The sequence below is a fragment of the Eretmochelys imbricata genome, chromosome 28 (genome assembly GCF_965152235.1).
Source record: "Eretmochelys imbricata isolate rEreImb1 chromosome 28, rEreImb1.hap1, whole genome shotgun sequence".
NCBI classification, from domain to species: domain Eukaryota; kingdom Metazoa; phylum Chordata; order Testudines; family Cheloniidae; genus Eretmochelys; species Eretmochelys imbricata.
Window position 1 is genome coordinate 748,088 of NC_135599.1, and position 26,606 is coordinate 774,693.

General features: G+C 60.3%; 1 protein-coding gene across 1 annotated transcript in view; it reads left to right on the forward strand.

The window, feature by feature from the left end:
• The window catches only part of CHD3 (chromodomain helicase DNA binding protein 3), a 67,546-nt gene that overhangs the window by 12,492 nt on the left and 28,448 nt on the right, over positions 1–26,606 (forward strand). The window contains 9 exon segments of the mRNA XM_077806628.1: positions 1,610–1,728; positions 2,504–2,677; positions 5,083–5,207; positions 13,885–14,123; positions 14,848–14,978; positions 17,031–17,178; positions 18,294–18,473; positions 19,708–19,883; positions 25,558–25,791. Of these exon segments, the coding sequence (XP_077662754.1) occupies positions 1,610–1,728; positions 2,504–2,677; positions 5,083–5,207; positions 13,885–14,123; positions 14,848–14,978; positions 17,031–17,178; positions 18,294–18,473; positions 19,708–19,883; positions 25,558–25,791 (1,526 nt within the window).

A 26,606-nucleotide genomic window follows, 5' to 3' on the forward strand; every position in this document is an offset into this window, starting at 1 on the left:
GAGCCCAGTAATTTAGTGCAATTAGGATAACGACTCCGAGCCAATCTCATGCTTCAGGGCTCCGGCCAAGTTGCCTGCAGGGGTCAGGAAGGAATTTTCACCCTGATGCGCAATTGGTATCTGGGGGTGGGAGCCACTTTTCCCGGAAGCATCAGAGGTTGGCCGGAGCTGGAGATGGGACCGTGGGCTGGTGCTTTGATATCGTGCAAAAAATCTGCTTTCTAGCTGCCTGGCTGGTGCATCTGATTGGCCCTTTTGGCCTTGAACTCTAACTGGACAGGGCAGTGGACTGTGCGTCTGTTGGCCAGTCGTTCCCATGCCTGGTGCCTCAGTTTCCCCTTCTCTGCTGATTTCAATTGTAAGCTCTTTGGGAAGGGGATTTGTCTCTGACTAGGTGTTTGTGCAGTGCCTGGCACAGTGTGGGCCTTGGTCTTAGCTGGGGCCTGCTGATGCTTTCATATTATTGCAAAAAAACTCACAAGAGTAACTTTCCCTCAAAACGCCAGATGAGAGGATTTGGCGTGTTTGCATAATGAAAGGCCAGCTGATGGTTTGGAGCCGCTGCTCTCCAGCCAGGTCTGGCTCACTAGCAGCGGGGCTGCGTCTACGTAAAGCCGATGTGGGAAAGAAATGGAATTGGGCCCGTTGTTTCGTTGAAGGCCAGAACGAGCCGTTAGATCATCTAATCTGGCTTGTCTAGCACGGGCCAGTCAATTTCCCCTACACTCAGAGAAGTGTTGTTTTACCCTTTCACACTGTACAAAATCCAGGGCTCACCTGCCGAAAAACAGAGGCAGCCGCCGGTTTAGTACGAAGAAGAGGAAGTAATTTTTTGGCACAACTAATCTGTGGAACTCATTGCCAGGGGATGTGGCAAAGACCAAAAATATAACTGCCTTTCAAAAAAGTTCACGGAGGATCGGTTCATTGGTGGCTCTTAGCCAAGATGGTCCGGGATGCAACCCCACACTCGTGGCGACCCTAAACCGCGGGCTACCAGGAGCCGGGAGTGGTAGACCGCCGTGGATCACTGGATAATTGCCCTGTTCTGTACACTCCCCCAGAGTGCTAGCTCAGGCCGCTGTTGGAGACGGGATACTCGATTAGTTGTAGCGAGGCCTGACCCAGTCTGGCAGCCTTATGACTTCAGGATTGTGGGGGAGAGAATTAATGGGGAGCTGCTGTTGACGCCGGCCGAGAGATTCCCTCGGTTCAGACAGTTCACCTGCGTCTCTTTGGCCTGCCGTTCACCTCGGAGGTCCCTATGTGTCCTCAATGAGACGGCTTCGAGCGGCTGCAAAGCGCGACAAGCTGGGCTCTTAGCCCAGTTCCTGGGGGGCCTGTAATACGTGCCCGGCAACCGTAGCAGGCATGGAGAACAGATGGCAGCTCCAGGCCCGTGGGACGGCACGGCTGTAGGCAGGGTCTCTCGGCTTATTAGCGCGTGGCCCCGGCTGCTCAGAGGCGAGGATCCTTGGCAGAGCCGCGCTGGACAGATTGTAGGGGTGGGCGAAGAGGGAGCTGGGGGAAAGAAAGCTTGCTTCGGCGCGTGAGCCGGATGCACAGAATCCCGGGGCCTGTTTGACTTATTTATTTTTTCTTTCTGTAGACGAAGCAGATGGGGATCTCAGGAACCTGGAGAGCGCCCTGGGCGTCAAGAAGAAGAAAAGGGGTCCCCGCAAACAGAAGGAGAACAAGCCAGGGAAGCCCCGGAAGCGCAAAAAATTAGTAAGCTGCCACCCGTTTGCCGGGCTGCCGACTCGTCAGGTGTGGGGCAGCTGGCCGCGGAGGCTGGCAGGGGTGTGATCTCAGACGGGAAGGGTCCGCAACTGGGGGAGGGAGGGTGCGATGGTGGGGTGGGTTGATCTTGGACGGGGAGGGGAATCTATGCGGGGAAACATCCCTTTTTGAACTCGGTGGGCATCGGGGGCTGATCCTGCCACCGTGCTGGGTTTATTGGCCTGGCCTGTCTCCTTAGCCCGGGAAGGCTCAAACCCTGCAGCCAGAGTCTGTTTGGCCTCTTTATTGGGGGCAGCTGGCACCCTCCCCAAAATAAAATGTCAATATACAGAGCGCTGGAGCATGGCGCAGGACTCCTGGGTCCTATTCCCAGCTCTGACACTGGGTAACCTGGAGCAAATCACTCCCTTCTCCTTCCCACCAACCCCACGGTGCCTCAGTTTCCCCATCTGCAAAATGATGCTGACCTCATTTGTGAAACGCTTTGAGATCTGCTGATGAAATGCATAAGAGCCAGGGCACCTGAGAGATTCCCCCCAAATCATCCCAGCTGGTTCGATCCGGAGCCGCCAGACAAATCCCCCACCCCCAAATCGTCCAGCCGGTTCGACTGGATCCGCCAGACAAACCTCCTCCCCTCAAATCGTCCCAGCCCGTTTGACCGGGATTAACAACTGCCCTGTCCCCACTGGGAGCCATTGTGCTGACAGGTTGTTCCCTCCCCGATTAGCTCCCCTTTGACTTTGCCCCTCTCGCCCCTCAGGTGAGCGAGGATGAGTTTGAGTCGGACCGGGAGGAGTTCCGGGAGAAGTCGGAGAGCGGGAGCAGCGACTACGGAGGGGTGGCCAAGAAGAAGCGGCGGAAGCACCGGGAGAAGAAGGAGAAGAAGACCAAACGCCGGAAAAAGGTGGATGGTGACGCAGGCCAGAAAGTAAAGGTACAGAGCCTGGGAGCGGCGATCCGCCACCCGCTGCTGTGTGCTGCTGGCCGAGCTCTCTGGGGTGAAACCCCCCCCGGTGGCCCTCTGCACCTGTAGGGGAAATCACCGCCCGGATGCCCCGCTCCCTCGGGTTGTGGCTGCGTTGCATGGCGAGCATCAGTGGGCTGGAGCCGATATTCCCATAGTGCGTAAAGCCAGATGGGGCCACCAGGTAATCCACGCTAACCTCCTGTCTAGTGCTGGCCAGTCACTTCCACCCAGTTACCCCTCTACCGAGTCCAAAGACCTAACCATCTCGGGAGACGAACCTGGCAGAGAGCAGCAGAGACCGAGGTACCCCCGCAATGCCTGATTTCCCTGCCATGGCAGGGGACTGACGAGGCAAGACGTGCCCGGATGATCCCAACAGGAGATCAGCCCCCAAACCTGACGATCAGTTGGACCCCGCGTGAACAAGGCGGCTAGAGAGAGGGATTCCCACAGGCTTGGCGGGAGTGCTTAACTGCAGCCATTGTATTTTAGCGAGCACCGTTTGGGAGCTTGCTTCGGGACAGAAATCGCCACTGTCCCAAAGCGCTCTGGGAATGCTGTTCTGCTGGAGAAGGCACGGAAAGGAAGCATAAAAAAGCAGTTCAGGGCAAACGGATGGAGTTGGGAATCCCAGATGTTTCTGTAGGGGAAAAACCACCCTCTGAAAGTTTTCACCAGCAAAATGTTGTGGTTTTGGTGAGAATTTTCCTTTCGAACCCCCATTTTTTTGCTTGCATTGGAAATGGTTTGTTCCGATTTTCAGATTTGGGGCTTTTCCCTCGTTCACCCTTTGATTAACCTCCCTGAGAAAAAGTGGGAAGAACGCCCCCCCACCCCCCAAAACCGGGAAATCTGAAAATGGAAAACTGCAACAAAATTACTCCGTTGAGACATAAGACAGGCAGGGAACCCCGGAGTCACCAAGTTCAGTCCCGGCTAGCGCAGGCCACCCCATCATATCACCCCCATCAGACACTGGGCAAGTTCTGTCTCCAGACCCATTCATCTGTCTCCCTCGGGCCCTGCACTGGGAGACTGTTCCTGACCCTCCCTTCCTCTGATGGGTATAATTCTGCCTCAGTGAATCCCCATCTGTTCCACCAAAAATTGAAATGAAATTTCTCATTTTGATTTTCCCGATTTGGGAGAAATGAAACACTTAGTGAGTCTGGACAAAATCACATTTTCCAGTGGGAAGTTTTTCATGGGGAAAAGATCAGGAGTGTTTGAGCACCGAAAGTGGAAGGTTTGGATTTTCACCCCCCTCCTGAGCCTCCAGGATTGAGCCAGAAAGGACAGTTGTGATAATCCCATGCCAGAGTCCCACTCAGCGCGTCCGGACCCCGCGTATGAGTGCATTAGCCTAGAGTTGGGCATTTTGCACCTGAAACTTTTGTCGGTGAAAAATACAGATTCAGGGGCACCAAAACATTTAGCAAATTTGCGTCCATTTTGCCAAGTTGTTTTGGTTCCAAAGTAACAAACAAAAAATCCCTGGCAGGGGGCAGGGGGGGAATGCTGAAAAAATCAAAATGTTTCTAAACGACTTTTCATCTAATAATTTCATTGAACCGAAAAGGTAAATAGTTCCCAAAACCAACATGAAACATTTTGACTTTTTCAGTTGAAAGCGATTTTCTATTTCATGATTTCCTGTTGTTTTCCTCTAAAAAAAATTGCAAAAAAAGTTTGCAAACGGAACGTTTGATTTTTGGTTTCTTTGGAACAACTTTCAAACTTTCCTTTCATTTTATTTAAAAAAAAGAAAAGAAAAGAAAAGAAACCTGATTGAAATTGAAACCATACGTTTCAGGGTGAGCAAAAAGTTGCGTTCGACCCAAAACCGTTGGGTGGGTTTTTTTGGAGATGCCAAGAATTTTGAAAAACTTTATGTTTGGTCAGACCCCGTCATGATTCTCGCGTTCCCGGATTTTTTAGACTTGCCCATGAACTGGAAAACGGAGGAAGGTCCCTGACCTTGTTGGGCTTAGTGCGTGACTGGCCATGCGATAGACAGGAGGCCGTGCTGCATGATTTTGGTAGAACCTTCTGGCTGTGAACGCTGTGATTCTGTTTTCCCCGCTCTCTTTTGCTGGTAGTTACTGGATCCTTGGCAATTCAGTATGGAAGATCCATTATATCCCGTCTCCAGCAGGGACGTAGGAGAGTGGAAGATCTTTCAGGACTAGAGTCTTTAGGATGCATCTGTGGTGGTCCCTCAGGCTTCCTCTCCACGCACCAATCCTGGGAAGCCTCCCACTGGGAGGGAAGGGGTGTATCCTCCCCTTTAGATAGGATCCCCGGCAACACAAGGAAACCACCCTCCTCCCCAGCTGGCTGCCTGGCTAACAGGGAGCGTTTGGCTTGCTTAGCAGGTGGAGCAGAAATCCTCGGCCCAGCTGCTCATGACCTGGGGGCTGGAAGACGTGGACCATGTGTTTTCCGAGGAGGATTATCACACGCTCACCAACTACAAAGCCTTCAGCCAGTTCATGAGGTAAGAACCTGGAGTCTTTGGATTTCCCATTGAATCAGGTTGTAGGATGGACAGTAGGCAGAAGCTAGGAGTCAGGACACCTGGGTTCTGTTTATGCCCCTGCCCTGTCATGTGACCTGGGGTGGGTCCCCTTCCTTCTCTGGGTCTCTGTCTCCCCTCCCACCCATTATGTGGGCAGACAGGGAGTTTTCTGGGCAGGGACTGTACCTCGTGCGGCGCCTGGCAGGCCAGGGCCCCAACCTTCGTTGGGATCTCTGGAGTGGTGGGCCCCGTATCTCGGTCAGGTGGGTCTGTGCAGTGCCTGGTGTGATGGGGCCCTGATCTTGGCCAGGGGGGTCTGGGCAGTGCCCATCGGGTAGAGGGGTCTGGGCAGTGCCCGGCCCAATGCGCACTCTGATCTTGGCATACAAGCCACTGGAATATAAATGTAACAAGTCCTCGGTGGTCTCTTTGGGACCGAAGTCCGTGCTGATGCTTTCCATCTGTCTGCGGCGTTCGGTGCTGACAGTCATGAGCTCATTAGTGGCACCTAATGGGGGTGCATGGAGCTGCTCTACGGCATCTCTGTTCTGGCCGTGGGGTGCTGCCCCTCGTCTGCCTGCCCTGTGGCTGGGGAGGAGAAGGATGAAAAGGCCCCCTGCTGCTGATCACATCCCTGGACCAAGCCATCTCCCTCTGCCCCAACCCCATCGGCTGCAGCTGCCTCCAGCAGATCCGGAAGCGGGAAGAGGAAGTGGATCCAGTCTCGGCTCTCCCCACCACCCGGAAGCACCAGGTGTTCGGGGAGAAGGAACCCCAGGAAGACCGGTAGCGTGTGTCAGTGGAGCCAGGGCTGATTGACACTGGCTAGGGATCTGGCCCCATTGACTGCAATGGAGAGACGCCCATTGACACCAGCCGGGATCTGGCCCCATTGACACCAGCCGGGATCTGGCCCCATTGACACCAGCTGGGATCTGGCCCCATTGACTGCAATGGAGAGATGCCCATTGACACCAGCTGGGATCTGGCCCCATTGACTGCAATGGAGAGACGCCCATTGACACCAGCCGGGATCTGGCCCCATTGACTGCAATGGAGAGATGCCCATTGACACCAGCTGGGGTCTTTCCTCTGCTGACCCCTGTCACTCTCCAGCCCACTGTGCCAGGCCCTGAGGAGGGTCAGCCAGGAGACACGGGCTGTGCCATGCCATCATTACCCCGATGACGCCCCAGCAGCCCGCCCCCATCATGCCTGACCCAGCTGGTGCGGCAGCCCGGATATCCGTACGGACCTGGGCTGCATGCCAGGTGGCACAGCCCCAAGAAGCCCAGGAGAATGCCGTGGGTAGCAGCCAGCAGATCTGGCAGGGTTTACACTGGTGCCCTTGAACGAGGGAGTTTGCGGCAGCCAGCTGGGGAGGGCGGGCTGGGGGGCTGGAGTCAGATCCTAGTCTTGCCAGGGAGGATCTGCAGCCAAGAAGGCTTCCTTACCGCCTGGCAACCGGAGAGCGCGGCCTGCAGCCGCCCTGGCCACGGAGAGCTCGGCGCTGGGTCACCGCGGTGAGCGAACACCTCCGGGCCTCCCAGAAACCCAAGCCAGCGCCAAGTCTATTCAAGTGGAATTCCAGGCCTGAAGCAACGGGAGCCGCGCCAGCTGCCAGCAGGTTCCCGGGAGGAATTAAAGGCGTCGGTAGTTGCCTAATTAGCCTTTGGATCTGATTCCCCTAATAGCAAATGCACTCAGACTGGAGCTGGAGCTTCTCGGGGTTTCCCATTGGGGGTCTCCTCGCCGGCTTTCTTGTCTTCCCGCAGGCCTTTGGAGAGAGCTGGGGGTCTAGCGGCTCCTTTTGGCCGTGTCACTTTGGTCCCGCCCGGGCCCAGAGATCAGGGGAGCAGCCCTGGGATAGCCTCTCAGTAGATGGTCACAGGGATCCCTTTGGGCCTGTGAATCTACCATCTCTGCATCTGGGACGGGGTTTCTTTTGGGAGCGATGCCACCAAAATGGCTCCCCCGCCGGCGGTTGCATTTCACCAGCCCTGTTCTTTGAACTCAGCTGAGGAGGGGACCTGGTTGGATCCGCTTCAGAGGAGGATTGGCTGAGGGTCTGAAAACTGCTGGGGATCACTCCCCAGCCTCCCACTCCCAGCCAAGGGTGGTAGGCAGCATAGGCTGGGAGGTAGGAGATCTGGGTTCAATAACCGGTTCTGCCCCCCATGCCTCAGTTTCCCTGTTTGTAAAATGGGGATAATACTCATGCTGCCCCTTTGCAGAGGGCCCCCACCACTCAGAATGTAAAATGCGGCCGGGACGGAGGTCCCGTCCAACCCTGATATTCTGTGATTCTATGACTGTTTGTCTTTAGGGCCCGAACCAGGATATCCGACAAGCAGTGGTCTTTTTCCCGAGGCTTTAGCTGGGCTGGGAGCGCCACCTAGTGTCTGATTTGGCAAATCGGCTCTTTCCGTGAGTTGGCTGGAAGGGATCTCAAGAGTTCTGGCCCCCGTTAGGCCAGTCCCTTCTTGTCCCGCCATGGACGGACATGGAGAACAATTGGTCTCCGTCCTCTTTATAACAACCGTTTTACGGTTCTGAAGACTGCGACCAGGGCATAGAAAGGAACTTGGGAGGTCACCTAGTCCGGTCCCCTGCACTCATGGCAGGAGTAGAATCATAGAATCATAGAATATCAGGGTTGGGAGGGACCTCAGGAGTTATCTAGTCCAACCCCCTGCTCAAAGCAGGACCGATCCCCGACTAAATCATCCCAGCCAGGGCTTTGTCAAACCTGACCTTAAAAACGTCTAGGGAAGGAGATTCTACCACCTCCCTAGGTAACGCATTCCAGTGCTTCACCACCCTCCTCGTGAAAAAGTTTTTCCTAATATCCAACCTAAACCTCCCCCACTGCAACTTGAGACCATTACTCCTTGTTCTGTCATCTGCTACCACTGAGAACAGTCTAGATCCATCCTCTTTGGAACCCCCTTTCAGATAGTTGAAGGCAGCTATCAAATCCCCCCTCATTCTTCTCTTCTGCAGACTAAACAATCCCAGTTCCCTCAGCCTCTCCTCATAAGTCATGTGTTCCAGTCCCCTAATCATTTTTGTTGCCCTCCACTGGACTCTTTCCAATTTTTCCACATTCTTCTTGTAGTGTGGGGCCCAAAACTGGACACAGTACTCCAGATGAGGCCTCACCAATGTCGAATAGAGGGGAACGATCACGTCCCTCGATCTGCTGGCAATGCCCCTACTTATACATCCCAAAATGGCATTGGACTTCTTGGCAACAAGGGCACACTGTTGACTCATATCCAACTTCTTGTCCACTGTAACCCCTAGGTCCTTTTCTGCAGAACTGCTGCCGAGCCATTCGGTCCCTAGTCTGTAGCAGTGCATGGGATTCTTCCGTCCTAAGTGCAGGACTCTGCACTTGTCCTTGTTGAACCTCATCAGATTTCTTTTGGCCCAATCCTCCAATTTGTCTAGGGCCCTCTGTATCCTATCCCTACCCTCCAGCATATCTACCACTCCTCCCAGTTTAGTGTCACCTGCAAACTTGCTGAGGGTGCAATCCACACCATCCTCCAGATCATTTATGAAGATATTGAACAAAAAAAGTAGACCATCCCTGACGGGTGTTTGTCTAATGAGGAGGGGAATACAGATGATGTGTGTGCTACAGAGCAAAAATGTGTCACAAAGAGAGGGGGCATTGCCCCTCTTAAAACCCAGACGGTGGTTTCCGTTCGGAGGAGAAATGGATGATAGAGGTCAGAAATGCTGTTTGTTTACCATGAATATCCACCAACTCACAGTCTTAAATTTTAAATTAAGATGGGATAGAATCATAGAATCATAGAATATCAGGGTTGGAAGGGACCCCTGAAGGTCATCTAGTCCAACCCCCTGCTCGAAGCAGGACCAATTCCCAGTTAAATCATCCCAGCCAGGGCTTTGTCAAGCCTGACCTTAAAAACTTCCAAGGAAGGAGATTCCACCACCTCCCTAGGCAACGCATTCCAGTGTTTCACCACCCTCTTAGTGAAAAAGTTTTTCCTAATATCCAATCTAAACCTCCCCCACTGCAACTTGAAGCCATTACTCCTCGTTCTGTCATCTGCTACCATTGAGAACAGTCTAGAGCCATCCTCTTTGGAACCCCCTTTCAGGTAGTTGAAAGCAGCTATCAAATCCCCCCTCATTCTTCTCTTCTGCAGGCTAAACAATCCCAGCTCCCTCAGCCTCTCCTCATAAGTCATGTGTTCTAGACCCCTAATCATTTTTGTTGCCCTTCGCTGGACTCTCTCCAATTTATCCACATCCTTCTTGTAGTGTGGGGCCCAAAACTGGACACAGTACTCCAGATGAGGCCTCACCAATGTCGAATAGAGGGGGACGATCACGTCCCTCGATCTGCTCGCTATGCCCCTACGTATACATCCCAAAATGCCATTGGCCTTCTTGGCAACAAGGGCACACTGCTGACTCATATCCAGCTTCTCGTCCACTGTCACCCCTAGGTCCTTTTCCGCAGAACTGCTGCCTAGCCATTCGGTCCCTAGTCTGTAGCGGTGCATTGGATTCTTCCGTCCTAAGTGCAGGACCCTGCACTTATCCTTATTGAACCTCATCAGATTTCTTTTGGCCCAATCCTCCAATTTGTCTAGGTCCTTCTGTATCCTATCCCTCCCCTCCAGCGTATCTACCACTCCTCCCAGTTTAGTATCGTCCGCAAATTTGCTGAGAGTGCAATCCACACCATCCTCCAGATCATTTATGAAGATATTGAACAAAACCGGCCCCAGGACCGACCCCTGGGGCACTCCACTTGACACCGGCTGCCAACTAGACATGGAGCCATTGATCACTACCCGTTGAGCCCGACAATCTAGCCAGCTTTCTACCCACCCTATAGTGCATTCATCCAGCCCATACTTCCTTAACTTGCTGACAAGAATACTGTGGGAGACCGTGTCAAAAGCTTTGCTAAAGTCAAGAAACAATACATCCACTGCTTTCCCTTCATCCACAGAACCAGTAATCTCATGATAAAAGGCGATTAGATTAGTCAGGCATGACCTTCCCTTGGTGAATCCATGCTGGCTGTTCCTGATCACTTTCCTTTCATGCAAGTACTTCAAGATTGATTCTTTGAGGACCTGCTCCATGATTTTTCCAGGGACTGAGGTGAGGCTGACTGGCCTGTAGTTCCCAGGATCCTCCTTCTTCCCTTTTTTAAAGATTGGCACTACATTAGCCTTTTTCCAGTCATCCGGGACTTCCCCGGTTCGCCACGAGTTTTCAAAGATAATGGCCAATGGCTCTGCAATCACAGCCGCCAATTCCTTCAGCACTCTCGGATGCAACTCGTCCGGCCCCATGGACTTGTGCACGTCCAGCTTTTCTAAATAGTCCCTAACCACCTCTATCTCCACAGAGGGCTGGCCATCTCTTCCCCATTTTGTGATGCCCAGCGTAGCAGTCTGGGAGCTGTCCTTGTTAGTGAAAACAGAGGCAAAAAAAGCATTGAGTACATTAGCTTTTTCCACATCCTCTGTCACTAGGTTGCCTCCCTCATTCAGTAAGGGTCCCACACTTTCCTTGGCTTTCTTCTTGTTGCCAACATACCTGAAGAAACCCTTCTTGTTACTCTTGACATCTCTCGCTAGCTGCAGCTCCAGGTGCGATTTGGCCCTCCTGATTTCATTCCTACATGCCCGAGCAATATTTTTATACTCTTCCCTGGTCATATGTCCAACCTTCCACTTCTTGTAAGCTTCTTTTTTATGTTTAAGATCCGCTAGGATTTCACCGTTAAGCCAAGCCGGTCGCCTGCCATATTTACTATTCTTTCGACTCATCGGGATGGTTTGTCCCTGTAACCTCAACAGGGATTCCTTGAAATACAGCCAGCTCTCCTGGACTCCTTTCCCCTTCAAGTTAGTCCCCCAGGGGATCCTGGCCATCCGTTCCCTGAGGGAGTCGAAGTCTGCTTTCCTGAAGTCCAGGGTCCGTATCCTGCTGCTTACCTTTCTTCCCTGCGTCAGGATCCTGAACTCAACCAACTCATGGTCACTGCCTCCCAGATTCCCATCCACTTTTGCTTCCCCCACTAATTCTACCTGGTTTGTGAGCAGCAGGTCAAGAAAAGCGCCCCCCCTAGTTGGCTCCTCTAGCACTTGCACCAGGAAATTGTCCCCTACGCTTTCCAAAAACTTCCTGGATTGTCTATGCACCGCAGTATTGCTCTCCCACCGGATTTTCCCCCACCGGCCCTCCCACCCTGAGATCTATTCCAATTCAAACAGGAATCACTTTGGGGAAGTCCTATGGCCTGTGTTATACGGGAGGTCAGATGATCTCAGCGGTCCCATCTGGCCTTGGAATCTGTGAACATCTAAGCCCGCCTTTCTAGCCAGCCCTGCGGCCTAAGGAGCTCTGTCTCTTGGCCTCCTCCTAGGATACAACTGCCTTTCTCTCGCTTTCTTCTGGCTTGCTGTCGCTCTCTCTCTCAAACGCACACTGCAACCAAATCAATCCCATGGAAACCCCCTTAGCTTTTGATCGGCATTGCTTTGGGCGTTAGCTTCCTGTTGTTTCAACTCTCGATGCATAGAGGGGTATTTAATTGCTCCTTCGGTTTAGCCCGATGAGCCTTGACACTGGCCAGTATTGCACGGTTCAGATGCAATAAAACTGCTATTAGAAAATACCTGCCCAGAAGGGAAATTTCATCCCATCTGTGTGTGCTTATGCACTTTCTCCTGTCTGATGATCTCATCTAAATGTCTGAGTGTGGGGAACAGGGATTGAACCTGGGACTTCTGCGTCGAACACCATGACCCATGGTATAGCAACTCCTCAACCTCTCTCTGCGTCCCCTAGACAGAGCACCACACTGTGGTGTGGGCCGTCCCTCTAAATGACACGTCTAGAATGGCGGGTCATTTCTTTTCCCGTGATGCGAACAATTTGGCGAAACCGACATGAATCCACAAAATGTTCGTCGGTGACGCCAAATCCGTGGGGGGCGTTTTTTGGCGGAAATTTTTTGCCCAGTGTTCGTCTAAGGGCCCCTCCTCTTTCAAGTAGGTTTTGAGAGATGTCAGTGTTTTATCTGATAGCTGACCCCTCTCTCTAGTCGGGCTTCCCATGTGACTGAGGTTCCATTATCTCTGCCTAATGTACTTCACACCACTTAACGAGTGCATTAGGAGGCAGGGTGGTAAATTATTCAGACTCAGAGATGGTTGTTGACATAAAAGAACAAAGAACATCCTCCTTCCATGTTGTGCCGGGCACTGAATAGACACTCCCCCCGCCTCCAGTGACCGAGATCAGGGTCTCTGGGGTGCAGGGTGCTGCACAAACACACAGCGAGAGAGACCGTCCCTGTCCCAAAGTGCTTACAACCTAAATAGGCAAAACACTGGGGTGGGAGGGGAAACCGAGGCACAGAGCAGGGCAGGGATTTTCTCGAAGTTGCCAAGCTGGGACTAGAACCCAGGCATCCTGCTTCCCAATGCACTGGCTGACACCGCTGTGGTCTCTTGCCCTTCGTTCCTGACCTGGCCTGGTCAGGTTCCCACCGCGATTTGGGGCGTCTGGGTTCTGTCGCGATACGACTCTACAGCCGATGCGACGGTTTGCTAGCTTACAAGCTCCAGCGGGTCTCCCCGACTGGGACTTTGGAGGTCTGGGTGCTGCTGACACCCGGGACCTTTCTCTGTGCCCATGTCCCGACGCTCTAAAATAGGAGTAACGATGAACGCTGCCTCGAGCAAAGCCTGAACTGGTGCAGATTAGTATCGGTGCAGGCTCTGGATGCTTTTTTAACTTTATGTACACAGAAATATGTTTATTATCGTAAAGCCTTAGCACCTTTGGCTGTTCTGTTGGCGAGTGACAGGAAACGCTGAACTTGCTAGGCCAGGGAGCAAAGAGATTCAAAAGAAAAACCAAAGTCTGGCGCTTTTATGGTTGTCTAGAAAACACGCACTTTACTCCGCGGGTTATCTGAGGCAGCCTGAGTCTGCAGAGAGCCTGAAACCAAATCCGCGTTGGGCGCGAACTGCCGCTAATGTAACTGACGCAGCCACATCTGCCCAAGAGGGTAGCGCTGGGGTGAGGAAGCTGCCCGGAGATGAGCTGCTGTCTGCAGAGAGCCCGAGCCCGTTGCTCAGAGAGGCGTGGAACAAAGGCTGTGCATCTCTGTGGCTGCGAACTCCGAGGCCTGGGAAGGCATAGGCGCCGTCTCCGTGGCGGCTCTGGACCACCCACGGGAAAGAAAACAGTGGGTGCTCAGCACCCACCGGCAGCTCCTCCGCTTCCCCCGCCAGCGCTTCCCACCCGCCAGTGATCAGCTGTTCAGTGGCGTGCAGGAGGTGTGGGGGAGAGGGGGAGGGGTGTGCGCAGGAAGAGGTGGGGGGAGGAACAAGGCGCGGAAGGTGGTGGGAAGAGGCGGGGCGGGGCTTGGGGCAGAGCAGCGGTTGAGCAGCCCTGGGAGCTCTTGGCACAACAGCGGGGTGACCCATACTACTGGTCATCGCAGGGAGCCAGCAGCGGGCAGGGGGAGCTCAGATCTGGGGGGTGGGGGTGGTGAAAGGGGGGACTCTGCTTCCAAAGGCCAAGGCGGCGCCATACTTATCTCACCCCCCCTTCCCCCCCGGTTTTGTCTCATGTCACGCAGGCCTCTCATTGCCAAAAAGAACCCCAAGATCCCCATGTCCAAGATGATGACCATCCTGGGCGCCAAGTGGCGGGAGTTCAGCGCCAACAACCCCTTCAAGGGCTCGGCTGCGGCCGTGGCGGCAGCAGCTGCAGCGGCGGCGGCGGCCGTGGCCGAGCAGGTGTCGGCGGCCGTGTCGGCCGTGGCTACCGAGCCGCAGCCCGCTCCCATCCGCAAAGCCAAAACCAAAGAAGGGAAAGGTGAGTCACCCGGATTTCCGTCCCGCTTGTCTCCTGTCGGGGTAGGGAGGGGGGTTGGACCACATCTCCCATGATGCACCAGGGCCAGGGACTACCACAGTGCACTGCTTCTCCATCGTGAAGACCGTAGGAGAGCATTATGGGGGATGTAGTCCCACCAGGGACCCCGGACTACAGAGGAGAAGGGATTCATGAAGCACCCACCACTAGAATACCCAGGATGCTTCATGGCTGGGTTTGCCCATGATGCACCTCTTCTCCAACACCATGGTGCATCATGGGATATGTAGTCTGACCAGGAACCTTGGCCTATACAGGACAATAGCTGCATGGAGCATCTGCAACTACAATTCCCATGATACCTCAGGGCCAGGAGAGGAAAGGCCCCGTGTCTCATTCCCCTCCCCACCCACCTGGACTCCTGGGTTCTCTCCCCAGCTCTGGGAGGGGAGTGGGGGCTGGTGGGTTAGAGGAGGGGAGGCAGGGAGCCAGGACTTCTGGGTTCTCTCCAAGGCTCTGGGAGGAGAGTGGGGGCTGGTGGGTTACAGCAGGGTGGGGGCTGGGAGCCCGGACTCCTGGGTTCTACCCCCAGCTGCTTGCATTGTGACTTAGGGCAAGTCCCTTTCCCGTGCCTCAGTTTCCCCTTCTGGAACAGGAGGCCGGCCATGCCTGTTGTTGAGGTGGATTTGGAGCTTTTGATCGATCTTGCTTTCTTTGACAAAAGGGCCGGGTCACAAAAGGCGCAGCAAGAGCCCTCGCGTGCCAGAGATGAAGAGGAAGATGAAAGGGAAGAGGATGGCTCCCCTGAAGATCAAGCTGGGCATGATCGGTGGAAAGCGGAAAAAGAGCAGCTCGGTAAGCCACGCTCCTTCCCGGCCACACTCGCTGGGGTGCGGGGAGAGCCGGGGGTGGTACTGGGAGCTCAGGAGGGAGGTCACGCCGGGTCCCCAACTCTCACAAAAGCGGGTGGGTTTTTTTTCCCCCTTCCCGAATAATTCCCGTTGCTATGCTGGGGCCCCGCCGGAGAGGACTGGTGACTTGCTGCTGGGGCCCGGTCAGGAAGCTGAGAATGATCCCAAATGCCAGCAGGCGAAGCAGGGACCAGCCACGGGTGTTATCTGAGGCTTTCAGCCTGGGATGGATTGAGGGGGCGGGTTTTGATAGGAGGGGGGCCAGCTTTGGAGAGGGAAGGGGACATCGGCGCCGACTTCCCCTCTTTCCCATGGATACTCGACCCCCCATGCCCCCGGCCCCGCCCCTTCCTACCCCTTCCATGAGGCCCCACCCCCATACCAACCCTTTCCCCAAAGTCCCCGCCCCAGTTCTTCCCCCTCCCTGCCCCTATTCCAACTCCTTCCCCAAATCCCTGCTCCGGCCCCGCTTCTTCCCCGCCTCCTCCCCTGAGCGCGCCACGTTCCCGCTCCCTCCCCCGCTCCTGGAGTGTGCTAACGCCGCCAAACAGCTGTTTGGTGGCGGCCGGGGGGGAAGTGCTGGGAGGTGGGGGGAAGAGCGGGGATGCGGCGCGCTCATGTGGGGAGGAGGAGGAGGAGGTTGGGCGGGGGCTGAGAGGAGCTTGGCTGCTGGTGGGTGCTGAGCACCCACTAATTTTTCCCTGGAGCACCGACGGAGTCGGCGCCTGTGGAAGGGGACAGGGCAGGGTTGGAGCAAACATCCGAGCAGCGCTGGGAGGACATCGTCCAAAGCATAGAAAGTTCTGCTGGGGTTCCGTCTACACCGCATTGTGAACCAGAGCTTAAAATGGCTGGACCTGGGTCTCTCCGGCTCGCATACACGCTTCAAAATAACGGGGCTAGGACTTGGGGCACCCGACCCACACCCCAGCAGCGTCCTATGTCCCAAGTCCTGAGAGCTCGCGGAGACCCGCGTCCGGACGGAACGCAGGGGCCGTGGCTCGAACCTGAGTCCCAGCCCAGGCGTCGTGTGACGTGTAGACGCACCCTTCCAGGTCTCTGCTTTGGCTGCTTGGTTTGCTCCCACATGGCTGGGAATTTACCTCCCTGGCTTCATGGTTATTCTGCACGGTCCCCCGACTTCAGAAAACCAAGCTCACGGGATTGGAAGTGCTGGATGACCGGTGGGGCTTAGAATCGCGCCACACGGGGAGAGGGTCTTGAGCCCCGCAGCCTGAGTCACTTGACCTGAGCTCTGAAACTGGGGGTGGCGGGTTTTTCCGTGGAGTGTGGCCGTACCCTGGCATCACCGAGCGAGGCAGGACTCTGGGGCACCGTCTCCCCTCCGGGCGTGCTGTCACGACCCACCCTCCCGGCTTTCAATAACACGTGGGGGAAACTGAGGCACACGCACACAGCATTCAGACACAACATTCAGAGCATTCCCACTTTTTTTTTTTTGCACTGCGGACTTACCCTTGGAGTGCGTCTGTCTTGCATAGCTCACCCGGGCTCTCGGCCTTAGCCCTGCCCTGGCTCCCGCAGCAGACCCTCTGACCTGGGCTGTAGGTGGCCAGACGGGAGGAGGTGGTGGAAGCCACACTTGGCTTTAACCGGGGCTGGAGCCTGGCTGCTTTCCAGCAAGGCTGCCTGCCAAACTGCTGGCGAGCGGAGAGCCCTCCAGCGCCTTCCCTCCCCAATTGCCCTGCAGGCAAAGATGCCTCGGGGCGCCAGGGCAGGGGTCTCCCTAGTCTGGGGGCTCATGTGCGACCGTGGGGGACCTGCTAATCCGTGGCCCAGCCATGGGCATGAACGTCTGTATTTTCGGTCCCACTGATGTCCCCCTGCCCCCCGTGCCAGATCTGGGGGGAGGGCACCCGCAGCAATGAATCAGTGACGCCGCATGACCCGCCCTCCGTCCCTGTTCCCCCCCCATCCCCCACTTTGCGCGTCTGGACGAGCCCCGGCTAACGAGGGCCACTATGGTTATGTACAGCATGTGTTTCAGAGCGACGAGGTGGGCGAGATGGAGGAAGAGTCTGATGTCGACAACTCCAGTGTCCACAGCTCCTCGGTGCGGTCCGACAGCTCGGGGCGGGTCAAGAAACTGAAGCGGGGCCGGCCTGGCAGGAAAAGGAAGAAGGGTGAGCGTGGCCGTGGCAGCAGGGTGGGAGGAGCTTTCATGCCAGGGGCGGAGCTTCTCTGGGTGGGAGGAGCTTTCATGCCAGGGGCAGGGCTTCCAGGGGTGGGAGGAGCTTTCACACCGGGGTGGGGGCTTCTCGGGATGGAAGGAACTTTCACACTAAGGCGGGGCTTCTAGAAGGGGGAGGAGCTTTCACAGGGGGGCAGGACTTCTAGGAGTAGGAGGAGCTTTTACACCCGGGGTGGAGCAGTGCTGTCCGTTGAAATGACAGCCTGTGGGCTGAAATTAATTGAGAGATGCTCTGGTTGTTGCTGGCTTGCAGCAGAGGGGCTTGTACTGTACCAGACCGGGCTAGATGGGACCATGGGTCAGAGCCTGCACTCCAGGGGACGAGCCGGGATACCAGGTCCATCGGTCAGAGCCTGCACGCCAGGGGCCGAGCCAGGTTACCAGGGTAGATGGGCCCATGGGTCAGAGCCTGCATGCCAGGGGACGAGCCGGGATACCGGGCTAGATGGGCCCATCGGTCAGAGTCTGCACGGCAGGGGACGAGCCGGGATTCCTGGCTAGATGGGCCCATGGGTCAGAGCCTGCATGCCAGGGGACGAGCCGGGATACCGGGCTAGATGGGCCCATCGGTCAGAGTCTGCACGGCAGGGGACGAGCCGGGATTCCTGGCTAGATGGGCCCATGGGTCAGAGCCTGCATGCCAGGGGACGAGCTGGGATACCGGGCTAGTTGGGCCCATGGGTCAGAGCCTGCATGCCAGGGGGCAAGCCGGGATACCGGGGTAGATGGTCTGACCCGGGGCAGCAGTCCCTAAGATGTAGCTCGCCCCGGCTTGTGCAAAAAGGCCCCAGTAGCTTACGACTGTTACTCAGTGTAGCATGCATGGTAGTCAAATACTTGACGTGCATGAGTCCAGGACCCCAAGATAGGCAAGCTGGGCTGTCAGTCATCCACTTCCATGCTTCAGGGCATGAGCTGTCTGAGGGGGTCAGGTAGCATCTTCTGGCACCCCTTAAAACGGAAAGGCCCCGTGCCCCATTCACTGCCCCCCGAGCCAGCCTGTGGGTCCGACAGTGCTGCAGACTCTGACTTGTTATTGTGTTACAGCGATTTCCACAATCCCAATCCAGGATCGGGGCCCCGTGGTGCTGGGCGCTGCGCAGACGCATGGTGAGAGGCTGTCCCCCGCCCTGACGAGCTGTTCCAAGGCTAGGAGGGGGGATCGTGGTCTCTCGTCTGACCTCCTGGGCGATGCTTCCCTGAAGGAATTCAAGTGGTTGAACCAGAGTGTGTCTAGTTCCTATAATAACAGACTTTAGCTCTTATCTAGCGCTTTCCAGCAGCAGATCTCAGAGTGCTTTCCACAGGAGATCAGTATCATTATGGCCATTGAGAGATAGGGAAACTGAGGCACAGGGAGGCAGATTGCCCAGTGCCAAGCTGGGAACAGAACCCAGTTCTCCTGTGTCCTGGTTCAGTGGGTTTCTAGCTTGTTTTCGTAAATGTCACACTTGAAATTGGGGTTTTTTTACCAATAATTTTTTTTTTTAGTTAAGTAGCATGTAGAGAAGCCCTGAATAGATAGAGGCTAAGTGGGGAAACCGAGGCACAGACGGAGGAAGTGACTTAACGCAGCTGGGCAGTGTCCATGTCCTCCGTCAAGCCAGACTTCCTCTGCTCCTAGTACAGACAATAAAGTTGAACGGGAATCTTTTGATGAATTGTTTCTTCATCGTCGGAAAGTGCCAACTTGTGAAATCCGAAAGCATTCAGAACAGGTTGGGCTTGGGGAATTTCCTGACTCGAACCAGATCCCGAGGCAGAGGGGTTTGAAACTCTCAAAATGAAAAGTTCTGGTCTGAAACAACTTTTAAAACTTGAACTCTCAAAAATGTTCTTGGGACAGGAGAAAGCTTGAAATTGTGGAAACAAAACGTTCCTGTTTTCTGCTTCGAAATGCCGTTTTGTTTAGAAATTTTAATGAATTAGACTGGGGAAAGGTTGAAGTTGGGAATATTTTCAACCTTGAAACTAGTCAAAATCGTGACTAGTTTTGAAATGTAAGCCAATTAGATCCCGAAAGGTGGAAATCAGGCCCATTTCAAGCCCATCGGACTGAAAAAGGTCGAAAGCATGCGCATTTTCTGCTGGAAAACCGGTCAGAATTGCAAATGGTTGTGAAATATGAGCTAATTAGACTTAAAGAAAAGTTGGGAAATGGTCCAAGTTGAAACCAAAGATTTAGAAATTCGCCAGAAGGTTTAGAAATTCGATTGGCCCAACGTGGGGAAAAGAGAAAGTTTTGTCAGGCCGCAGCTATTGGTGAACTTTTGAGCAGTTTGCCCTGGCTCAAGCCGGGCCGGCTGGGGTGGGGATCCCGACCTTGCTGAAGTCTTTGCGGGACCGGAAATCCGTTTCCTGGCCTGCGGGAACGGTGCGTCCCGTGTGGGGCGGGAGGTGCAGCAGCCTGTGGGGTCTGGACGCCGCTTTCTGCAGTGTCTGCTTTTGCGTCCCTTCCCAGTGGCTGGCGAGGAGGAGGTGGACGGCTACGAGACGGACCACCAGGACTACTGTGAAGTGTGCCAACAGGGCGGCGAGATCATCCTCTGTGACACCTGCCCCCGGGCCTACCACCTGGTGTGTCTGGACCCCGAACTCGACAAGGCGCCCGAGGGCAAATGGAGCTGTCCCCACTGTGTAAGCCGCCCTCTGTTCCTTCCTGGCCGCGCCCCTTGCTCCCTGACCCCCTGCCCGCGTAGGTACCATCCCTGTGCCCTGTAGAGACCCCCGCCGCCTTTCCCAGAAGGGACTGGTGCGTTTTGGGTGCTACTTACAGGTGTCCGTCCTGAGAAATCGGTGCCCTGTGAGGCGTGTCACTTGTGATCGGGGTGACCCAGAGGGGTAGAGGCTGCTGAAAAGCTGGCTGGCCTGACTCGGTTTCCCTGGGCAGGATGCTAGAATTTGTAGAGAAGAGAGTCAAGCTTCCTCTGAAAGCGGGTATTGATCTGTGCAGGCCGTATGCTTCCTGCTGGGGGCCTATCCCGTGCCTGGCGTCGGGTCCCTGCCTGGGCGTGTACGTCCTGCTGGGAGCCTATCCCACGTCTGGCGTCGGGTCCCTGCCTGGGCGCGTGCGTCCCGCCGGGGGCCTGTCCCGTGCCGGGCGTCCGGTCTCTGGGCGCGTGCGTCCCACTGGGGGCCTGTCCCGCGCCTGGCGTCGGGTCTCTGGGCGCGTGCGTCCCGCTGGGGGCCTGTCCCGCGCCTGGCGTCGGGTCTCTGGGCGCGTACGTCCTGCTGGGGGCCTGTTCCGCACCGGGCGTCCGGTCTCTGGGCGCGTGCGTCCCGCTGGGGGCCTGTCCCGCGCCTGGCGTCCGGTCTGTGGGCGTGTGCGTCCCGCTGGGGGCCTGTCCCGCGCCTGGCGTCGGGTCTGTGGGCGCGTGCGTCCCGCTGGGGGCCTGTCCCGCGCCTGGCGTTGGGTCTCTGGGCGCGTGCGTCCCGCTGGGGCCTGTCCCGCGCCTGGCGTCGGGTCTCTGGGCGTGTGCGTCCTGCTGGGGGCCTGTTCCGCGCTGGGCGTCCGGTCTCTGGGCGCGTGCGTCCCGCTGGGGGCCTGTCCCGCGCCTGGCGTTGGGTCTCTGGGCGCGTGCGTCCCGCTGGGGGCCTGTCCCGCGCCTGGCGTCCGGTCTGTGGGCGTGTGCGTCCCGCTGGGGGCCTGTCCCGCGCCTGGCATCGGGTCTCGGGGCGCGTGCGTCCCGCTGGGGGCCTGTCCCGCGCCTGGCGTCCGGTCTCTGGGCACGTGTGTCCCGCTGGGGGCCTGTCCCGCACCTGGCGTCGGGTCTCTGGGCGCGTGCGTCCCGCTGGGGGCCTGTCCCGCGCCTGGCGTCGGGTCCCTGCCTGGGCGCGTGCGTCCCGCCGGGGGCCTGTCCCGTGCCGGGCGTCCGGTCTCTGGGCGCGTGCGTCCCACTGGGGGCCTATCCCGCGCCTGGCGTCGGGTCTCTGGGCGCGTGCGTCCCGCTGGGGGCCTGTCCCGCGCCTGGCGTCGGGTCTCTGGGCGCGTGCGTCCCGCTGGGGGCCTGTCCCGCGCCTGGCGTCGGGTCTCTGGGCGCGTGCGTCCCGCTGGGGGCCTGTCCCGCGCCTGGCGTCGGGTCTCTGGGCGCGTGCGTCCCGCTGGGGGCCTGTCCCGCGCCTGGCGTCCGGTCTGTGGGCGCGTGCGTCCCGCTGGGGGCCTGTCCCGCACCTGGCGTCGGGTCTGTGGGCGCGTGCGTCCCGCTGGGGGCCTGTCCCGCGCCTGGCGTCGGGTCTCTGGGTGCGTGTGTCCCGCTGGGGGCCTGTCCCGCGCCTGGCGTCGGGTCTCTGGGCGCGTACGTCCTGCTGGGGGCCTGTTCCGCGCCGGGCGTCCGGTCTCTGGGCGCGTGCGTCCCGCTGGGGGCCTGTCCCGCGCCTGGCGTTGGGTCTCTGGGCGCGTGCGTCCCGCTGGGGCCTGTCCCGCGCCGGGCGTCCGGTCTCTGGGCGCGTGCGTCCCGCTGGGGGCCTGTCCCGCACCTGGCGTCGGGTCTGTGGGCGCGTGCGTCCCGCTGGGGGCCTGTCCCGCGCCTGGCGTCGGGTCTCTGGGTGCGTGTGTCCCGCTGGGGGCCTGTCCCGCGCCTGGCGTCGGGTCTCTGGGCGCGTACGTCCTGCTGGGGGCCTGTTCCGCGCCGGGCGTCCGGTCTCTGGGCGCGTGCGTCCCGCTGGGGGCCTGTCCCGCGCCTGGCGTTGGGTCTCTGGGCGCGTGCGTCCCGCTGGGGCCTGTCCCGCGCCTGGCGTCGGGTCTCTGGGCGTGTGCGTCCTGCTGGGGGCCTGTCCCGCGCCTGGCGTCGGGTCTCGGGGCGCGTGCGTCCCGCTGGGGGCCTGTCCCGCGCCTGGCGTCGGGTCTCTGGGCGCGTGCGTCCCGCTGGGGGCCTGTCCCACGCCTGGCGTCCGGTCTCTGGGCGCGTGCGTCCCGCTGGGGGCCTGTCCCGCGCCTGGCGTCGGGTCTGTGGGCGCGTGCGTCCCGCTGGGGGCCTGTCCCGCGCCTGGCGTCGGGTCTCTGGGCGCGTACGTCCCGCTGGGTCCTGTCCCGTGCCGGGCGTCCGGTCTCTGGGCGCGTGCGTCCCGCTGGGGGCCTGTCCCGCGCCTGGCGTCGGGTCTCTGGGCGCGTGCGTCCCGCTGGGGGCCTGTCCCGCGCCTGGCGTCGGGTCTCTGGGCGCGTGCGTCCCGCTGGGGGCCTGTCCCGCGCCTGGCGTCGGGTCTCTGGGCGCGTGCGTCCCGCTGGGGGCCTGTCCCGCGCCGGGCGTCGGGTCTGTGGGCGCGTGCGTCCCGCTGGGGGCCTGTCCCGCCCCGGGCGTCGGGTCTCTGGGCGCGTGCGTCCCGCTGGGGGCCTGTCCCGCGCCTGGCGTCGGGTCTCTGGGTGCGTGTGTCCCGCTGGGGGCCTGTCCCGCGCCTGGCGTCGGGTCTCTGGGCGCGTGTGTCCCGCTGGGGGCCTGTCCCGCGCCTGGCGTCCGGTCTCTGGGCGCGTGCGTCCCGCTGGGGGCCTGTCCCGCGCCGAGCGTCCGGTCTCTGGGCGCGTGCGTCCCGCTGGGGGCCTGTCCCGCGCCGGGCGTCCGGTCTCTGGGCGCGTGCGTCCCGCTGGGGGCCTGTCCCGCGCCTGGCGTCGGGTCTCTGGGCGCGTGCGTCCCGCTGGGTCCTGTCCCGCGCCTGGCGTCGGGTCTCTGGGCGCGTGGGTCCCGCTGGGGGCCTGTCCCGCGCCTGGCGTCGGGTCTCTGGGCGCGTGCGTCCCGCTGGGTCCTGTCCCGCGCCTGGCGTCGGGTCTCTGGGCGCGTGCGTCCCGCTGGGTCCTGTCCCGCGCCTGGCGTCGGGTCTCTGGGCGCGTGCGTCCCGCTGGGGGCCTGTCCCGCGCCTGGCGTCGGGTCTCTGGGCGCGTGCGTCCCGCTGGGGGCCTGTCCCGCGCCTGGCGTCCGGTCTCTGGGCGCGTGCGTCCCGCTGGGGCCTGTCCCGCGCCTGGCGTCGGGTCTCTGGACGCATGCGTCCCGCTGGGTCCTGTCCCGCGCCTGGCGTCGGGTCTCTGGACGCATGCGTCCCGCTGGGTCCTGTCCCGCGCCGGGCGTCCGGTCTCTGGGCGCGTGCGTCCCGCTGGGGGCCTGTCCCGCACCTGGCGTCGGGTCTCTGGGCGCGTGCGTCCCGCTGGGGGCCTGTCCCGCGCCGAGCGTCCGGTCTCTGGGCGCGTGCGTCCCGCTGGGGGCCTGTCCCGCGCCTGGCGTCGGGTCTCTGGGCGCGTGTGTCCCGCTGGGGGCCTGTCCCGCGCCTGGCGTCCGGTCTCTGGGCGCGTGCGTCCCGCTGGGGGCCTGTCCCGCGCCGAGCGTCCGGTCTCTGGGCGCGTGCGTCCCGCTGGGGGCCTGTCCCGCGCCGGGCGTCCGGTCTCTGGGCGCGTGCGTCCCGCTGGGGGCCTGTCCCGCGCCTGGCGTCGGGTCTCTGGGCGCGTGCGTCCCGCTGGGTCCTGTCCCGCGCCTGGCGTCGGGTCTCTGGGCGCGTGCGTCCCGCTGGGGGCCTGTCCCGCGCCTGGCGTCGGGTCTCTGGGCGCGTGCGTCCCGCTGGGTCCTGTCCCGCGCCTGGCGTCGGGTCTCTGGGCGCGTGCGTCCCGCTGGGTCCTGTCCCGCGCCTGGCGTCGGGTCTCTGGGCGCGTGCGTCCCGCTGGGGGCCTGTCCCGCGCCTGGCGTCGGGTCTCTGGGCGCGTGCGTCCCGCTGGGGGCCTGTCCCGCGCCTGGCGTCCGGTCTCTGGGCGCGTGCGTCCCGCTGGGGCCTGTCCCGCGCCTGGCGTCGGGTCTCTGGGCGCATGCGTCCCGCTGGGTCCTGTCCCGCGCCGGGCGTCCGGTCTCTGGGCGCGTGCGTCCCGCTGGGGGCCTGTCCCGCACCTGGCGTCGGGTCTCTGGGCGCGTGCGTCCCGCTGGGGGCCTGTCCCGCGCCGAGCGTCCGGTCTCTGGGCGCGTGCGTCCCGCTGGGGGCCTGTCCCGCGCCGAGCGTCCGGTCTCTGGGCGCGTGCGTCCCGCTGGGGGCCTGTCCCGCACCGGGCGTCCGGTCTCTGGGCGCGTGCGTCCCGCTGGGGGCCTGTCCCGCGCCTGGCGTCGGGTCTCTGGGCGCGTGCGTCCCGCTGGGGGCCTGTCCCACGCCTGGCGTCCGGTCTCTGGGCGCGTGCGTCCCGCTGGGGGCCTGTCCCGCGCCTGGCGTCGGGTCTGTGGGCGCGTGCGTCCCGCTGGGGGCCTGTTCCGCGCTGGGCGTCCGGTCTCTGGGCGCGTGCGTCCCGCTGGGGGCCTGTCCCGCGCCTGGCGTCGGGTCTGTGGGCGCGTGCGTCCCGCTGGGGGCCTGTCCCGCGCCTGGCGTCGGGTCTCTGGGCGCGTGCGTCCCGCTGGGGGCCTGTCCCGCGCCTGGCGTCGGGTCTCTGGGCGCGTGCGTCCCGCTGGGGGCCTGTCCCGCGCCGGGTGTCCGGTCTCTGGGCGCGTGCGTCCCGCTGGGGGCCTGTCCCGCGCCTGGCGTCGGGTCTCTGGGCGCGTGCGTCCCGCTGGGGGCCTGTCCCGCGCCTGGCGTCGGGTCTCTGGGCGCGTGCGTCCCGCTGGGGGCCTGTCCCGCGCCGGGCGTCGGGTCTGTGGGCGCGTGCGTCCCGCTGGGGGCCTGTCCCGCCCCGGGCGTCGGGTCTGTGGGCGCGTGCGTCCCGCTGGGGGCCTGTCCCGCGCCTGGCGTCGGGTCTCTGGGTGCGTGTGTCCCGCTGGGGGCCTGTCCCGCGCCTGGCGTCGGGTCTCTGGGTGCGTGTGTCCCGCTGGGGGCCTGTCCCGCGCCGAGCGTCCGGTCTCTGGGCGCGTGCGTCCCGCTGGGGGCCTGTCCCGCGCCTGGCGTCCGGTCTCTGGGCGCGTGCGTCCCGCTGGGGGCCTGTCCCGCGCCGGGTGTCCGGTCTCTGGGCGCGTGCGTCCCGCTGGGGGCCTGTCCCGCGCCTGGCGTCGGGTCTCTGGGCGCGTGCGTCCCGCTGGGTCCTGTCCCGCGCCTGGCGTCGGGTCTCTGGGCGCGTGCGTCCCGCTGGGGGCCTGTCCCGCGCCTGGCGTCGGGTCTCTGGGCGCGTGCGTCCCGCTGGGGGCCTGTCCCGCGCCTGGCGTCCGGTCTCTGGGCGCGTGCGTCCCGCTGGGGGCCTGTCCCGCGCCTGGCGTCCGGTCTCTGGGCGCGTGCGTCCCGCTGGGTCCTGTCCCGCGCCGGGCGTCCGGTCTCTGGGCGCGTGCGTCCCGCTGGGGGCCTGTCCCGCACCGAGCGTCCGGTCTCTGGGCATACCTGCTGCTGGGCACCCGCCCCTGTCTGACCGGCTGCCTCGCTCCCCCTGCAGGAGAAGGAGGGGGTGCAGTGGGAAGCCAAGGAGGAAGACGAGGAGTACGAGGAGGAGCTGGAGGAGGAAGGCGAGAAGGAGGAGGAGGACGACCACATGGAGTACTGCCGGGTCTGCAAGGACGGCGGGGAGCTGCTGTGCTGTGATGCCTGTATCTCCTCCTACCACATCCACTGCCTCAACCCGCCGCTGCCCGAGATCCCCAACGGCGAATGGCTCTGCCCCCGCTGCACGGTAGGGCGCCCAGGCGGACAAGAGCCAGGCCCCCTCCTGCACGGTCTGGTGCCCCGGGCTCAGCTCCGCCTCTCGGCGTGGAGATCTCTGCATTGTGCAGCATCCCGTGGGATCCCAGAGAGACGTGGAGTTCATGGGCGTGGGGAGAGCTGCAAAAATTGAGCAGAGATGCGGCCGCCTCTGGGGCGGGGCGGGTGGTTATCCAGGGATCCCTTGCTCAGTGTTGAGATGCGGCCACCTCTGGGGTGGGGTGGCTGGTTATCCAGGGACCCCTCGCCCGCCGCTGAGATGCGGCTACCTCTGGGGTGGGATGGCTGGTTACCCAGGGACCCCTTGCTCAGCGTTGAGATGCAGCCACCTCTGGGGCGGGGTGGCTGATTACCCAGGGACCCCTTGCCCGGTGCTGAGATGCGGCCACCTCTGGGGTGGGATGGCTGGTTACCCAGGGACCCCTTGCTCAGCGTTGAGATGCAGCCACCTCTGGAGCGGGGCAGCTGGTTACCCAGGGACCCCTTGCCCGGTGCTGAGATGCGGCCACCTCTGGGGTGGGATGGCTGGTTACCCAGGGACCCCTTGCTCAGCGTTGAGATGCAGCCACCTCTGGAGCGGGGCAGCTGGTTACCCAGGGACCCCTTGCTCAGCGCTGAGATGCGGCCACCTCTGGGGCGGGGCGGCTGGTTACCCAGGGACCCCTTGCTCAGCGCTGAGATGAGGCCACCTCTGGAGCGGGGCGGCTGGTTACCCAGGGACCCCTTGCTCAGCTCTGAGATGCGGCCACCTCTGGGGCGGGGCGGCTGGTTACCCAGGGACCCCTT